Here is a 16,047-nt window from a genome sequence, read left to right on the forward strand (position 1 = left end):
GGAGTGCAGTGGCGCCATCTCGCCTCACTGCAACCTCTGCCTCACGGGTTCAAGCAATTCACCTTCCTCAGTCTCCCAAGTAGGTGGGATTACAGACGCCCGCCACCACGCCCAGGTAATTTTTGTATTTTTAGTGGAGACGGGGCTTCACCATATTGGCCAGGCTGGTCTCGAACTCCTGACCTCATGATCTGCCTGCCTTGGTCTCCCAAAGTGTTGGGATTACAAGCATGAGCCACTGCGCCCGGCCAGCTTTTTTCTTTTATTTTCTTTTTCTTTTTTTTTTTTGAGATGGAGTCTCGCTCGCTCTGTCACCCAGGCTGGAGTGCAGTGGTGTGGTCTCAGCTCAGTGCAAGCTGTGCCTCCTGGGTTTACGCCATTCTCCGGCCTCAGCCTCCGGAGTAGCTGGGAGTACAGGCGCCTGCCCCACGCCTGGCTAATATTTTGTATTTTTAGTAGAGATGGTGTTTCATGTGTTGGCCAGACTGGTCTCGAACTCCTGACCTCGTGATCCGCCGGCCTTGGCCTCCCAGAGTGCTGGGATTACAGGCGTGAGCCACCATGCCCTGCCTTAAAAAAATTTTTTTTGAACTTTTAAGTGAAGACACAAACATATACTAGCCCAGGCCTACACAAGGTCAGGTCAGGTAATCCATATCACTGTCTTCCGCCTTCACACCATGTCCCATTGGAAGGTCTTTAGGGCAGTCATATGCATGGGACTGTCATCTGTGTTAACAGTGCTGTCTTCTGTATATCTTCTGAAGGACCTCTCTGAGGCTCTTGAGGTGTCACTCTTACCAGAAATATGTCCATTGTGGTTTGCTTGGTTTCTTTTTTTGTCATAGGTTTGCTTGTAAGTGGATAATGTACCATAAACATTCTTCTCTAGTAATGAAAACCTTTTGGTGTTGGAGTTCATGTTTCAGACTTTTTAAGGAACTTGAGGTCTGTAAAAGCTTCTGCTGAACCCTTCACTGAATTTTCTTGAATGTTCTTTTCTTTCTGCAGCTACCTTTTCTCTTGCCTCTTCTTCAGCTATGAGTTCCTGTTCCCTTATAATCTTAAAGGACCATTGTATATGCAGTGTGTCATTGACTGAAACATCGTTGTGGTGCGTGACTGTATTACCATCTTGCATTAGTGTGGTACATTTGTTATAATTGATGTACACCTTCACTTTTTATGGTACTGGGTGCCTGGTTCTCTGTGTACATCCTGAAGGTTGGGGAGGGGTTTGTAGTGATGGATGAGGGAGCCTTATGGATATTGCTCCAGTTTTCCTGAAAACTTTGCTGTTCTAATTACAGGGGCTATGGATTCTTATTTTTAAGAAGGCAAATCTTGGGCCAGGCGTGGTGGGTCATGCCTGTAATCCCAGCACTTTGGGAGGCCAAGATGAGCGGATCACGAGGTCAGGAGTTTGAGACCAGCCTGGCCAATATGGTGAAACCCCGTCTCTACTAAAAATATAAGAAATAAGCCAGGTGTGTTGGTGCGTGCCAGTAGTCCCAGCTACTTGGGAGGCTGAGGCAGGAGAATCGCTTGAACACAGGAGGCGGAGGTTGTAGTGAGTCGAGATTGCACAACTGCACTCCAGCCTGGGTGACAGAGTGAGACTCCTCAAAAAAAAAAAAAAAAGGCAAATCTTACGACTTTACGCAATGACTGTTAAAACTATGTATGGTAAATTTTGCAGCCATTGTACAAATGAGCTTTTTTTTTTTTTTTTAACTATGTAAGTTTTCAGAAATTCAAAAATTGGAATAATATGAACCCCTGTGCCCATCTCCCAGATTGATTAATGTTTTTCCACACCTGCTTTGCTTATCTCCCTCCTCCTTTTTTTGTGGCTCTGAGATTTTAAAGTAAATCTCTGATTTCTTGTTATTTCAACCCTAAATTCTTCTGTGTGTACCTCTAAGAAAATAAGGACATTCTGGCTGGGTGCCATGGATCACACCTGTAATCCCAGCACTTTGGGAGTTGGAAGGATTACTTCAGCCCAGGAGTTCCAGACCAGCCCAGGCAATATAGGGAGACCCTGCCTCTACAAAAAAAAAAAAAAAAAAAAAAATTAGCCAGGCATGTAGTGGCACATGCTTGTAGTCCCAGCTACTTGGGAGGCTGAAGCAAGAGGATCCTTTGAGCTCAGGAGGTTGAGGTTGCAGTAAGCTGAGATGACACTAGTGCACCCAGCCTTGGTGACAGAGTAAGACCCTGTTTTGTCTCAACCAAAAAAAAAAAAAAAAAAAAAGGACATTCTGAACATAACCACAATGCCAATATCATACCTAACAACATTAGTAATTCCTTAATATCACTTAAAATCTAGGCCTTTACAAATTTTTTTAATTTATTTTTTATTTTTATTTATTTATTTTTTGAGATGGAGTTTACCTCTTGTTGCCCAGGCTGGAGTGCAATGGCGTGATCTTGGCTCACTGCAACCTCCACCTCCTGAGTTCAAGCAATTCTCCTGCCTCAGCCTTCCGAGTAGCTGGGATTATAGGCATGGGCCACCACACCCAGCTAATTTTGTATTTTTAATAGAGACAGGGTTTCTCCGTGTTGGTCAGGTTCATCTCAAACTCCCAACCTCAGGTGATCTGCCCGCCTCAGCCTCCCAAAGTGCTGGGATTACAGGCGTGAGCCACTGCGCCTGGCGCCTTTTTTTTTTTTAAACCAAAAAAATTGAGATAAAATGTAGACCTTATTAAAATTTATCTGATTGTCTCCAGATTTTGAGCAAATGAGTTTTAAGTTTAAATTTTCAGAACAGTATGCTCTGTTCATAACGGTACAAAAAAGAGATGTTAGGGCTGGGCTTATATAATGGCTCAAGCCTGTAGTGCCAACACTTTGGAAGGCCGAGGTGGGAGGATCCCTTGAGCCCAGGAGGTTGAGGCTGCAGTGAGCCTCGATTGTGTCACTGCACTACAGCCTGGGTGACGGAGCAAGGCTGTTTCTTAAAAAAAGTGTTGGCCGGGCACGGTGGCTCATGCCTGTAATCCCAGCACTTTGGGAGGCCAAGATGGGCGGATCACGAGGTCAGGAGATCGAGACCATCCTGGCTAATATGGTGAAACCCCGTCTCTATTAAAAAATACAAAAAACTAGCCGGGCGAGGTGGCGGGCGCCTGTAGTCCCAGCTACTCGGGAGGCTGAGGCAGGAGAATGGTGTAAACCCGAGAGGCGGAGCTTGTAGTGAGCTGAGATCCGGCCACTGCACTCCAGCCTGGGCGACAGAGCGAGACTCCGTCTCAAAAAAAAAAAAAAAAAAAAAAGTGTTGGCCAGGCCGGGCGCGGTGGCTCAAGCCTGTAATCCCAGTACTTTGGGAGGCCGAGACGGGCGGATCACGAGGTCGGGAGATCGAGACCATCCTGGTTAACACGGTGAAACCCCGTCTCTACTAAAAAATACAAAAAATTAGCCGGGCACAGTGGTGGGCGCCTGTAGTCCCAGCTACTCGGGAGGCTGAGGCAGGAGAATGGCGTGAACCCGGGAGGCGGAGCTTGCAGTGAGCTGCGATCCGGCCACTGCACTCCAGCCCGGGCGACAGAGCGAGACTCTGTCTCAAAAAAAAAAAAAAAAAAAAAAAAAAAAAAAAAAAAGTGTTGGCCAGGCACGGTGGCTCATGCCTGTAATCCCAGCACTTTGGGAGGCCAAGGCAGCAGATCACTGGAGTCCAGGAGTTCGAGACCAGCTTTGAGACCAGACCAATATGGCGAAACTGCATCTCTGCCAAATACAAAAATTAGACGGGTGTGGTGGTGCGCACCTATAGTTCCAGCTACTTGGGAGGCTGAGGTGGGAGGATCGCTTGAGCCCGGGTGGTGGAGGTTGCAGCAAGCCAAGATCACGCCTCAAAAAAGTGTTGGAATCGCCCAGTCCTTACCTCCAGGGACTTACTTTCTAAGGGCCACTCTTTTCCTTCAGAAAGGGATAGGGTGGTCAGGAAGTGCTTATTTCTCCCTAACCGTTTATCCTTTGGGTCATTCAGCATCCAGTCAGCCTTTGTCAAGCACCTGTGAGTCTAAGCACTGTGCCAGGTATGGGGGTAAAGGGCAAATCACATCCACTCCTCCCTTTAAGCCCAGGCAGTGATTCTCCTTGAGAAGAATAGGAAAATGAAATCCGAAAAGTGCTGTGGTTACTTTTTCCAGGAAGAATGCATGTAACGTTTAAAGAGGCTTTATGAAATCTATCTGTGGGCCTAGGTTAGGACCCCCATTCTAGTGAGATTTCTTGGGGAATAGGGAGGGACTCCAGGGATCCTTGAGGGTACATGAGTATGTTGACGAGAGAGAAGAAATGGAGCTCACGGAGGGGGGCTAGCAGGAGGTGGGGGAAGCAGTCCTGGGGTCCCCTGTTTTCTCTGAGGTGCTGCCGAGTTGCCAGCTGAATTTGAGGCTGAATCCTGAATCCAGCACTTGTGAACTGGGTGACCCTTGCTGAGTTCTCTCTGAGGTTGGTGTCTTATTTGTCCAGTCAGGTAATTTAGTGCCTGTATATTGAACACCTTGTATAATAAACCAGGCACATTTTGCTAGGCAAGGCCATTTGGAGATGCTGACACTTCCCCAAAGGGCTGCCAAAAAGAATACATAAAAATGCCTTTGTTACATGTCTGGCTGAGTGCTTGGGACAGTGACAGGTCTGGGTGCAACAGCATAATCCTGTGAAGCCAAGGGTTAGAGGCACCATTTGTCCAGGCATTTCCTGTGTGGCATGTGGAGCTTGGTCCCTTTTCTCTTGGCAGCTATTTTTTGGTGTTCAGGTGTGATATCTTGTTGGCTCGAGGTACTTCCTCCTGTTTTTCCAGGGTCCCTGCCCCCCTCCTGCTTGGCTCTGTAGCTGTCATTGTCCAAGCTTGGAGGGCTGGTGTACAGGCTAGCATGGAGGAGCTGGAAGACTGCCTCTCCCGGGGGTCTTGCCTGTTCAGTGGAAGGGAGATGGGATCATTACAGCCACTCCAGTCTCTATTTTACTGACCCAGAGGCATCCCTCAGCTTCCTTGACCCCACATGCTCTTGGTTTTCCTCCTTGCACTGTCTTTTGCTGGCAGGTCTTGTGTGGTCCCTTATTAAGTTGTATTGTTCTTCCTGGTTCTCTGAGAGGAGAGACCTTCCACATTTTTCATCTCCAAGACCTGTCCAGTGCTGATGTCTCCACTTGCCTGTCTCCTGGTCCAAAGTGGGACTTAACCTTGTATCCTCCAATGACCTCTCACTGCCTGCTCCTACTGTGCCCTTGGGTTCAGTGACTCATACCAGCATCCATCCTCCCGGGTTCCCAGACCAAATTAAAAAAGCATGGGAGTCCGTGTGGCTCCCTCTTCCCTCCACCCCTGTATCTGGATGGTTACCAAGTCATGACTGTTCTGTCTCTGATAATGCCCCCTGATCTCCATTCTTATCCTGCTCTCCCAGGTGAAACCTCCGTCTTCTCTATCTTGGATTGCGTTTGGTCCCACCTGGTCTTCTTTGAGTTAACTCCTTTCAGTCTATCCAATGTGGTCTTTTCTCTGCAGCCAATTTTTTTTTTCTATAGTTCGGGTCTCATGATACCACTTTCCATTTTCAAACTCCTTAAATTGGCCTAGGAGACCTGTGATGGCCGATCTTCCCCACCCGTGTGGGTCAGGTGCCCCTGGTGTGGGCTCATCTCTTAGTGCAAGGCTCCCTGTAGACTGTCCTGGGGCTGCTTGTCTAATTGTCTTCTCATTGAACCATGTAGGCAGGCAGGAACCACTCATCTAGTCTGGGGGTGACCGGGGGGTGCAAAGAGTTTTGTTACAGGATATATTTAACACTTTCATTGCCTGGCACAAAATTCTCTTTGAAGAAACTGCCTTTGTTTAATTCTGTTTATTTATTTAGAACTTACCTAGAATTGATTTGCACTTGCAAAAATGCTGCTGTTTTAGAGTTTGCTTTCTAGGCTGGTTGCTTGCTCTGTCACCCTAGCTAAGAAACTAGGAACTGGAGCGCTATTTCTTTTCCTTTCTTTCTTTCTTTTCTTTTCTTTCTTTCTTTTTTTTTTTTTAATAGAGTCTAGCTTTGTTGCGCAGGCTAGAGTGCAGTGGCGCGATCTTGGCTCACTGCAACCTCCGCCTCCCAGGTTCAAGTGATTCTCCTGCCTCGGCCTCCCGAGTAGCTGGGATGACAGGCGCCCAACACCACGCCTGGCTAATTTTTGTATTTTTAGTAGAGGCGGGGTTTCACCATGTTGGCCAAACTGGTCTTGAACTCCTGATCTCAAGTGATCTACCCTCTTGAGCCTCCCAAAGTGCTGGGATTACAGGTGTGAGCCACCACACCTGGCCTAGAGCACCATTTCTGTTTCTGGTTGCTCTTTATAAAGGGAGCTCTGTGCATAGAGTAGGTGTGTCAATAAGAATGACTTGACCTGGTTGGCACCAACAAAAGAAGAATAGCAAACAAGTTAGGTTAGATTTGTTTTGACGATTGAAGAATATCTTGTATGTTAACAGGCAGTTTATAAAACGAGAAATGGAATGATTTTTAAAAACAGCATTCAACTTTATAAATCCAGGAAATGCAGATCAAGAAGAGATAATTTTTTACCTTTAAATTATCAAAAAGTTTGATAATTAACAAACAGTTGTGAAAATCAATACTGTAAGGGTAAAGTACGTTGCCAGTGGACATGTTTTTGAACAGCAGTTTGTCAGCAGGTGTTTGCGTAATTACATTTGCTCTCTCTGATTTATTACTCCTATTTTTAAGAATCTAGCTCAAGGAAATACCCATAATGTGGGGAAAAAAAAAATCAGTATTCCTGAAGAGATTCCTTGTAGCATTATTTTTCATAGCAAAATTGTGGAAAACTCCAAAATACAGAGAACAATATTAGTGAATCATTCACTCAGAATAGTATGTAGCCAGAAATGATGTTTAGGAAATAGAGCTATGCATAATTAATATGGAATGGTAGGGCGGGGTGCAGTGGCTCACCCCTGTAATCCCAGCACTTTGAGAGGCCAAGGTGGGTGGATCACCTAAGGTCAGGAGTTCGAGACCAGCCTGGTCAACATGGCGTAACCTCGTCTCCACTAAAAATACAAATATTAGCTGAGCACGGTGGGGTGCACCTGTAATCCCAGCTATTTGGGAGACTGAGGCAGAAGAATCACTTGAACGTGGGAGGCAGAGGTTGTGGTGAGCTGAGATCGCACTGCTGCTCTCCAGCCTCGGCGACAGAGCACGACTCTGTCTCAAAAAAAAAGATAGCCAAGAGATACCAACTAAAAAAGTAAGATGGAAAACAAAGTCAACATGATTCTATGTGTGTGTTAAGATTAGAAAGTTATGTATACTATGGATTTAAGCCTTCTGGAAATTAGGCAAGACAGGAATAGGACTAAGTAAGTTGGAGACAAGAAACTTCTGAAACATTTTTATATTGTCTGTAGTGATTGAGGTTATATTTGTTTTAACTTTTTGCTATAATAAAATCTTTTTTTTTTTTTTTTTTTTTGAGACGGAGTCTGGCTCTGCCGCCCAGGCTGGAGTGCAGTGGCCGGATCTCAGCTCACTGCAAGCTCCGCCTGCCGGGTTTACGCCATTCTCCTGCCTCAGCCTCCAGAGTAGCTGGGACTACAGGCGCACGCCACCTCGCCCAGCTAGTTTTTTGTATTTTTTAGTAGAGACGGAGTTTCACCGTGTTAGCCAGAATGGTCTCAATTTCCTGACCTCGTGATGCACCTGTCTCAGCCTCCCAAAGTGCTGGGACTACAGGCCTGAGCCACTGCGCCCAACCAACTTTTTGCTATAATAAAATCTTAAAAGATGGTTATAAAGGCTATTGTAATCCATAAAAATATTTATGATATGTCAAGCAAAAAAGAACGAGATGATGCAAAATTGCATATAGTACAGTTGTAGCTACAAGACAAATGTAAGAATAGATAAAAGGGAAACTATTAATTGGTTGTTTTAAAGTGTTGGGGTTAGGCCGGACTCGGTGGCTCACACCTAATAATCCTAGCACTTTGGGAAGCTGAGGCGGGAGGATCCCTTGAGCCTGGTGGGTCAAGGCTGCAGTGAGCCATGATCACACCACTGTACTCCAGTCTGGGTGACAGGAAGACTCTGTCTGTAAAAACAAATGATTAAAAATAAGTGTTGGGGCCGGGCGCGGTGGCTCACGCCTGTAATCCCAGCACTTTGGGAGGCCGAGGCGGGCGGATCACAAGGTCAGGAGATCGAGACTATCCTGGCTAACACTGTGAAACCCCGTCTCTACTAAAAATGCAAAAAATTAGCCGGGCGAGGCGGCGGGCGCCTGTAGTCCCAGCTACTCGGGAGGCTGAGGCAGGAGAATGGCGTGAACCCGGGAGGCGGAGCTTGCAGTGAGCCGAGATCGCGCCACTGCACTCCAGCCTGGGCGACTAAGCGAGACTCTGTCTCAAAAAAAAAAAATAAAAAATAAAAAAAAATAAAATAAAATAAAATAAATAAATAAATAAATAAAAAATAAAAATAAGTGTTGGGATTATATTTTCTTTGGATTTCTCTATGTTCTAATTTAAAAATTACCCTATCAGAATCCCGTCTTCATTTTTTCGTTCTTTCTGACAGGTTTTCAAGGGACATGAGTGACCCGAGGATGGTGTTGAGCCTCTCTTTGTAAGGGTTGTTTCCTTGTTCTCTTCCTACCTCTTGACTCACATACTGGTGATTATCTTACCATCTCTGCAGAGCCCGCCCACCTTTGGGTTCCTGTTGGACATCGATGGAGTGCTTGTGCGGGGCCACAGAGTGATCCCTGCTGCTCTGGAAGCCTTCCGAAGGCTGATGAACTCCCAGGGGCAGCTGCGGGTGCCCGTGGTTTTTGTCACAAATGCTGGGAACAGCTTACAACACAGCAAAGCCCAGGAGCTGTCAGCCCTGCTGGGGTGCGAGGTGAGAAGGCAGCCAGAGGCATGGAAGCCCACGGACCTGGTTCTTAGTGGACCCCCCGCCCCAGCTCAAGTCCCTTTCCCTTGGGTTGGGATATGGAATCACCTGGTCCTAGGTCATGGCCACAGCTGAACACAGAAATCCTGCCTGTGTATTTGGTAGTTGTAGTTTATGTCGTTGTATCTGTTTCTTTTCTTCTGGGTATTGGGGGTGTGAGTCCCTGGAAAGCAAAGGTCACACACATGTCTGGAACTCTGCACAGCGGGAATAGCAGGTGCAGCTCTGAAGTCACACCTTGGCTTTCCTGAGTGTGATGTGTACACCCGAAGGAGTGCTGTCCTCTTCAGCCACCTGCAGCCCTGCACCATATCCCAACTTTGATGCATTCTTGTTTGTTGAGGGTGAATTCAGCTTTTGGAAAGAGTCCTTTGGAGCCAAGAGAGTAAATAAAATGGCTGGTGTATTAGATGATGCTGCTCAAAGTTGCATGTAAAGTGTGACGGAATAAAATTGATTCCTTGCTGTGATTTCCAGAGAGAATTCCAAAAACCTTCCAACTAAAGGCTGCGTTGTTAGGGTTAGTATAAATGTTAAGTAGCTAAGTCTTAGCAGAACTGAAAATAGAAAGTAAAAGACCAATTTCTGTGACAGTGACAGGGAGCACACATGAACCCTGTGGCTTCCAAATGGGGGCTTGGGAAATCCAAACTGAACCTGACGGGATGGCGGTGGCGAGTGGTCAGAACCCACATCTGTGGCATTTCTGGTCTCTTGTTTTGTGTGGCAAGAACCAAATGAGACAGGTTCTTCTCACATCTGTTTGGGTGCCTTTTAGAAGTGCTGCTGGGTGCTAGAAAGGGCTTTGCTCACCTTTCTTTTTCTGAGCAGGCTAAAGGACCTGCCACCTGTCTCATTATTTCCCTTAACAGTTCTGTCTTCCTCTGCCCTCCCCTGTCTTGGCTGTCCCTACAGGTGGATGCAGACCAAGTTATCCTCTCTCACAGCCCCATGAAGCTCTTCTCAGAGTACCATGAGAAGCGGATGCTGGTGTCTGGGCAGGGGCCCGTGGTGGAAAATGCCCAGGGGTATCCTTTTGGTCTTAACTCTGGCTGAAGGGAAGGGGCAGGGCTGGGGCGTTTCCTCCCTTAGCTGAGTGGGGACTGTAGTGAGGAGTGCCGGGTGCTGGGGTACACAGGCGATGTTGTGGGCTCAGGGGAGGGAGGAAAGCTCCCGATTGTGGTCAGTCCTCATGTCTGGTGGTTTCTAGAAGCCAGTCCTCATACCCCTGCATCAGAATCCTCCGAGGGGCTTAAAATACAGATTCCAGGGTATCTGCGCTGGAGCCTTAATTCACTAGGTCTAGGGTAAAACTCAGGAATCTGTATTTTTTAAAAAAACAAAACATCTCTCTTAGTGGTTCTGTAACTAGGTTTGGGAACCCCTGCTCTAGCCTCTTCCTTGGGGTGCCCAGTCAGTTTATTAGCCAGTGGTAGTGAAGCAGCTATGGGGAGCTTGTCTCTGGGAGCCTGCGGAATAATACCTGGCCCCTGTTTCAAGCAACTGAGTTGTGCTGAGCACGTCCTGTGTGCCAGTGGTCTGCTGCACACTCTGAATGGGATGAGGACTGGGATGAGGACGTGAGGCTTACGAATAAATCAAGGGCTTGTGCTTGAGGAGGCAAGAATAACCCTGTGCGCAATAAAGGAGCGTTTACGATGGTGTATGATGGAAGTCCTGTAAGCTCACAGGAGCTGCGCCACAGGCGTTGAGGGGAGGGGTTGGAGTATCCCTGGGGCAGGAGTTGCCTGTGGCTTCTTGGAGGGGTACAGTGGAGCCCCGGGAGATGGCTAAGCTTTCTTAGGCAGGGGAAGTAGGAGGTTGGGAATGGGATAGGGAGAGGAATGAAAGAACAGGAAGGGTGGGTGGTGTCGGGAACCTTGGAAGTAAACTTGAGGAGTCTGACCAACTTCTCAGGGCAATGGAGGGCAGAGCAGGCTTTATTACTGATGGGGCAATCTGATAGAATCAGGATTTTGGGGGAATTCATTTTGAAAGTAATCTGAAACCATGTCCAGTTAAGATTGCAAGTTGGAATTGAGGACAGGAAGATGGAGGCAGCTGAAGCTGGCTTGTCCCTCCCCAGGGCCTCCTCTTCCTTGCTGATTTGGGTTCATCCTTTAAGATTTTAGCTCCAGCCCTACTTCTCCATGACTCCTCTGGACTCCCCAGCCCACTGAAGAGTCTCTTCTGAGCTCAGCACTGACTGGCAGCACTGTTCTTAGAACACTGGTTTTAATGGGCTCTGAATGTGCTCGGCTCCTTGGGGACAGAACCTTTTTTTTTTTGAGACAGGGTCTCACTCTGTTGCCCAGGTTGGAGTGCAGTGGTGCAATCATAGCTCACTATAGCCTTGACCTCCTGGGCTCAAGTGATCCTCCTGCCCCAGCCTCCTGAGTAGCCTCCTGAGTAGACTACAGGTGGGTACCACCATGCCTAACTGACTTTATTTGTAGAGACAAGGTCTCACTACGTTGCCCAGGCTGGCCTGGAACTCGTGGCCTCAAGCCATCCTGCTGCCTCAGCCTCCCAAAGTGCTGGGATTTCAGGCATGAGCCACTGCACCCAGCTGGGGACAGAGATTCTTACGTGCCTTGGCCCCCTGGGCTGTGCCCAGTGTAGGACCTGGTAGCTGGCATGTGCCTGGTGACTGCTGGTGGGTTAGCCAGGAGCTGCCCTCTCTACTCTGGCTGTGCAGTTATAGCCTGCCTGCCAGCACCTGCAGGATTTGTGCCATCCTTGCTGAGCTCTGCTTGGTGCCCTCCTGCCTGGCTTGATCAGGAGTGGGTTGTGTTCCCTTCACTTGTGATTTGATGCATTCAGAAAGGCTTCTTCCCCAAGAACTGTCCAGCATTACTTCCTGAGCTTGCTCCAGGCTGGGCTTCCGAAATGTTGTTACCATGGATGAGTTGCGGATGGCCTTCCCTCTGCTTGACATGGTGGACCTGGAGCGGCGGCTGAAGACCACGGTAATAAGGAGCACGGGTTGGGCTGTGTCATCCTTCACTCCTCCCGTGCCCTGCATTGGCTGTGTCGCTGACCTTGCAAGCCCTTCTGCAGAGCTGTGATTTGTCCATGCTTCTGCATGTCCATTGCCTCTTTGGAGGCACATCTGGCTAAGGGTTTTGTTCCCTGAATTTATGAGAATGGCCCAGAGGCTGGTTGCGGTGGCTTATACCTGTAATCTCAACGCTTTGGGAGGACTGTTTGAGCCCCGGAGTTCAAGACCAGCCTGGGCAACATAGTGAGACCCCCGTCTCTACAAAAAAATTTTAAAAAAATTGGCCAGGTATGGTGGGTCACGCCTGTAATTCCAGCACTTCGGGAGGCCAAGGCGGGTGGATCACCTGAGGTCGGGAGTTCCAGACCAGCCTGGCCAACATGACGAAACCCCATCTCTACTAAAAATGCAAAAATTAGCCAGGAACAGTGATGGACGCCTATAATCCCAGCTACTTGGGAGGCTGAGGTGGGAGAATCACTTGAACCCAAGAGGCGGAGGTCGCAGTGAGCTGAGATCACGCCGTTGTACTCCAGCCTGGGTGACAGAGTGAGACTGTGTCTCAAAAAAAAAAAAAAGCCAGATATGGTGGCGCATGCCTGTAGTCCCAGCTACACAGGAGTCTGAGGAAGGAGGGTTGCTTGAGCCCAGGCGCTGGAGGCTGCAGTGAGCTGTGATCACTGCACTCCAGCCTTGGCGACTGAGTGAGACCCTGTCTCCAAAAAAAGAAAAAAAAAAAAGGAAAAAAATAGCCCAGAGAAGTGAACGGCTTTACTCCCTGTCCTCTCTGTATTGTTTGTCATTACCTGGGAACCCCTTTCAGAGTTGCAGCATCCCTTCCAACAAGGAGTTCCAGACTTACTGGCCGGCCTTCCCAGTGCTGCCCAGGAGAGCTGCTGGCCATTGTGAAGTTAGCAATCCTGAAGCCTGGCACTGAGCTGCCCTTGGGAGAGGCGGCTTGCTTGCAGAGGAAGCACTGGCCAGTCTGCACATCTGCCCAGGTGTCCTGTGTGCTGGGCTCATTTTTGAGCACTGACTTTGTCCACCGTCTCATCTGATCCCTGGTGATCCTCTGCAGCATGACTGCCATCTCTCGAGGTGCCCGTTGGCTCACTTTCTCCTCATCGCACTGTCTACGTATCACATGGCCCAGGTCTTGAGTCAGACCATTCTCACAGTTTGACGACATGCAGTTATAAACAGATAACTAACTTTTATTTGCAGATGTAGCTTAAGTCCTTCCTCCTCCAGAGCTTTCTGATGGAACAGAGCACTTCCTCTCCTGTGAGGGCTTTCTCCCTGACCTGGGCAAGTTCTGTGGAGAACCAGAATGTCAGAGCTGGAACAGATCTCAGAATAGCTCAGAGGCAGCCTCACACAGGGGAGTGACCTGTCCTGGGTCACATAGTTGGTTGGTGGCAGAGCCAAGACTACCATGGCCTGGGGATGGAATGGACCCTCGAGGCTGGTTGAGTGAAGCCGCCTGCTTGAGAACCGACAGGAGAAATGGCCCATCAGGCCCCAATGCCACCTTCATCTCCACGGGCTCACCTGCATCCTTAGCTGCCTGATTCTAGACTCTTACTTGGCTGTGTCTTGTGTCCTCTCCCACCGGAGAAAGACACCTGACCACCCTTCCTCCTGGTGACTTCACATGTGGTGTCCTGCCTGTTCTGTGGCCCCACCTGGCCGTTGTCTTTTCGCCTTTCTCGCATCTTCCTCAGTCCTCTCCAGCTTTCCCTTGGCTTGGGCTTGGCCACGAGTGTGGGGTCTGTGGAGTGTGTCTCCCCTCCCAGCACTCCGGAGGTGGAGGTGTGGTTCTCCAGGAGTGGACGGTGACTTGTGTTTATAGCCTCTCATTTATCTCTCTGCAGCCCCTCCCGAGGAATGACTTCCCCCCCATTGAAGGTAAGAGAGGTCGTCTTTGATGAGTTGTGAGGTCTTTTCTCCCTGTCCTCTCTGGCCCTCAGGCTGTCTCGGTGTGACTGCCTGCAGCCTGGTTCAGCAGCAAGGGGGCCTTGGAGTCAGGACACCCGGGCCCTGGTCTGGATCTGCCACTCACCACCTCTGAGATTGTTGTTAGTCTTTCCTTCCCCGTGCCACTCACTATTGCAGGAAAACCGTAAGCTTAGAGACTTTTAGCAGTGGAAAGGCACCTAGAGGTGATCTGCTCTAGTGTTTCTCCACTTTCAAACCTAGTTCTCCCCTTTTTATAGCAAGAACGTTGGAATATCCCCTTTATTATCCTGAAGCGAAATTCAGAGGTAATATAACTTCTATACACACATATTAAAAATTAGTTCAGTATAAAGCCCTAACTGTAATAGGGGGATATAAAAGGAGACATTTTTAGTAAGAAGATAATGTATTTCAGTATGTAGTACTTATCCAAGAAGTAAAATGGTTGCACTGAACAGCATCACCATGAATGTTAACAGCTACAAATGCAGGCTGATGTCAGTGTGTTCATAGGTGTGATAGGTGTGTTTTACAGGTGACTCAGAAATCAGGGGCAGCATTGCCATTGGTCAAGTAATTTTCCAAAACAGGGAACAACTCCTGGTAGAGTTTTCAAAAGGCAACGTACAGTCTTCTCTTGACTTACAGGATAGTTGTATTTTTGGAACAGTCTGGTTTATTTTTGGAAAAATCGATGTTTATTGAAACTGTACAAAAATACTTTGTGATTATATGTAAAATAGAATTGTTCAAGTAATTCTGAAAAGGTTGTTCACCTATGTGGATATCAGGATATCAGGTGGGACATTCAAATGTTATTAGGACATGGGAAAGATTTTCCTTTTTCTTTTCGTTGTTTTGTAGAGACGGGATCTCACTATGTTGCCTAGGCTAGTCTCAAACTCCTGGGCTCAAGCAGTCCTCCCACCCTGGCCTCCCAAAGTCCTGGAATTACAGACACAAGCCACCACACGCAGCCATGGGATGGTTTTTTTAAAAATTAATTTTAATTTTACTGTGGGATAGTTTTTGATTGCGCAGGATTGTCCTGAGTGTGTAGCATCCCTGGCCCCCTCCCACAACCTTCACTTGCTAGGTTTTAGTCATTGTGACAATTAAAATTGCCCCTGATTTCTAAAGCACCTCATAAGGGGTGGTGCTGCCCCATTGAGAATCACTGGTCTGGTGCAGTTCACCAGCCCTGTACCTTAGTGTCAGCAGAGTCCTTTGCCTAGTGCTTCCTGTGTGTCTAGTCCTGGGCTGTTTACTGATGATATAGTTCATTTTTTTTTTTTTTTTTTTGAGACAGAGTCTCGCTCCGTCGCCCAGGCTGGAGTGCAGTGGCCGGATCTCAGCTCACTGCAAGCTCCGCCTCCCGGGTTCGGGCCATTCTCCTGTCTCAGCCTCCTGAGTAGCTGGGACTACAGGCGCCCGCCACCTCGCCCGGCTAGTTTTTTGTATTTTTTAGTAGAGATGGGGTTTCACCGTGTTAGCCAGGATGGTCTCGATCTCCTGACCTCGTGATCCGCCCGTCTCAGCCTCCCAAAGTGCTGGGATTACAGGCTTGAGCCACCGTGCCCGGCGATATAGTTCATTTTTATCCTCACAACAGCATTATAAGTAGTGTTGCTGTTATGTAGTTGCAGTTGAGGAAACTGGGGCTTGGAGAAGAGAAGTTACTTGCCCACAGTCATACAGGAAGATCGGTGGAGTCCAGGTTGGGGTTCAAGTCTGTATCACTCCACACCCCCTCTCCTGGCTGTTAGGTTCTGCTGGTCCCTGGGGCTCAGAGAGAAGTGACTGAGGGAACAGGAGCCCTTGCTAAGTCGTGTGAGGGAGAGCGTGGTGGCAGAGCCCCAGTCAGCAAGGAGAAGTAGGCCTGAGACATGCTGCTTTTGTTTTGTAACCTCTTCTGTGAAGCACCAGTGGACTGAAGTCAGAATGGGAGCCCTCAGGAATCTCCTTCCTGGGCCCTGGGCCTTGTGCACCCAGGGTGGATGGGTAAGGGGCTCTACTAGGCTTGTCGGGGAGCTGTGCCCTGCCCAGCTGGGTGCACCATGGGTAGAGGGCTTGTGGGCGGGTAGCCCTAGCTGGCATCCTGA

At 48.3% G+C, this 16,047-nt stretch overlaps 1 protein-coding gene across 5 annotated transcripts in view; it reads left to right on the forward strand.

Annotated features, from left to right (window-relative positions):
• Positions 1-16,047, forward strand: part of HDHD5 (haloacid dehalogenase like hydrolase domain containing 5) — a 34,646-nt gene that overhangs the window by 9,019 nt on the left and 9,580 nt on the right. For 4 of the 5 annotated variants that reach the window (XM_077948565.1, NM_001194230.1, XM_077948562.1 and 1 more), the window contains 4 exon segments: positions 8,728-8,931; positions 9,901-10,013; positions 11,861-11,954; positions 13,861-13,894. In XM_077948565.1, the coding sequence (XP_077804691.1) occupies positions 8,824-8,931; positions 9,901-10,013; positions 11,861-11,954; positions 13,861-13,894 (349 nt within the window). In that variant the 5' untranslated portion in view covers positions 8,728-8,823. 5 annotated transcript variants of the gene reach the window in all.

This window comes from Macaca mulatta, chromosome 10, assembly GCF_049350105.2.
Source record: "Macaca mulatta isolate MMU2019108-1 chromosome 10, T2T-MMU8v2.0, whole genome shotgun sequence".
NCBI classification, from domain to species: Eukaryota; Metazoa; Chordata; class Mammalia; order Primates; family Cercopithecidae; genus Macaca; species Macaca mulatta.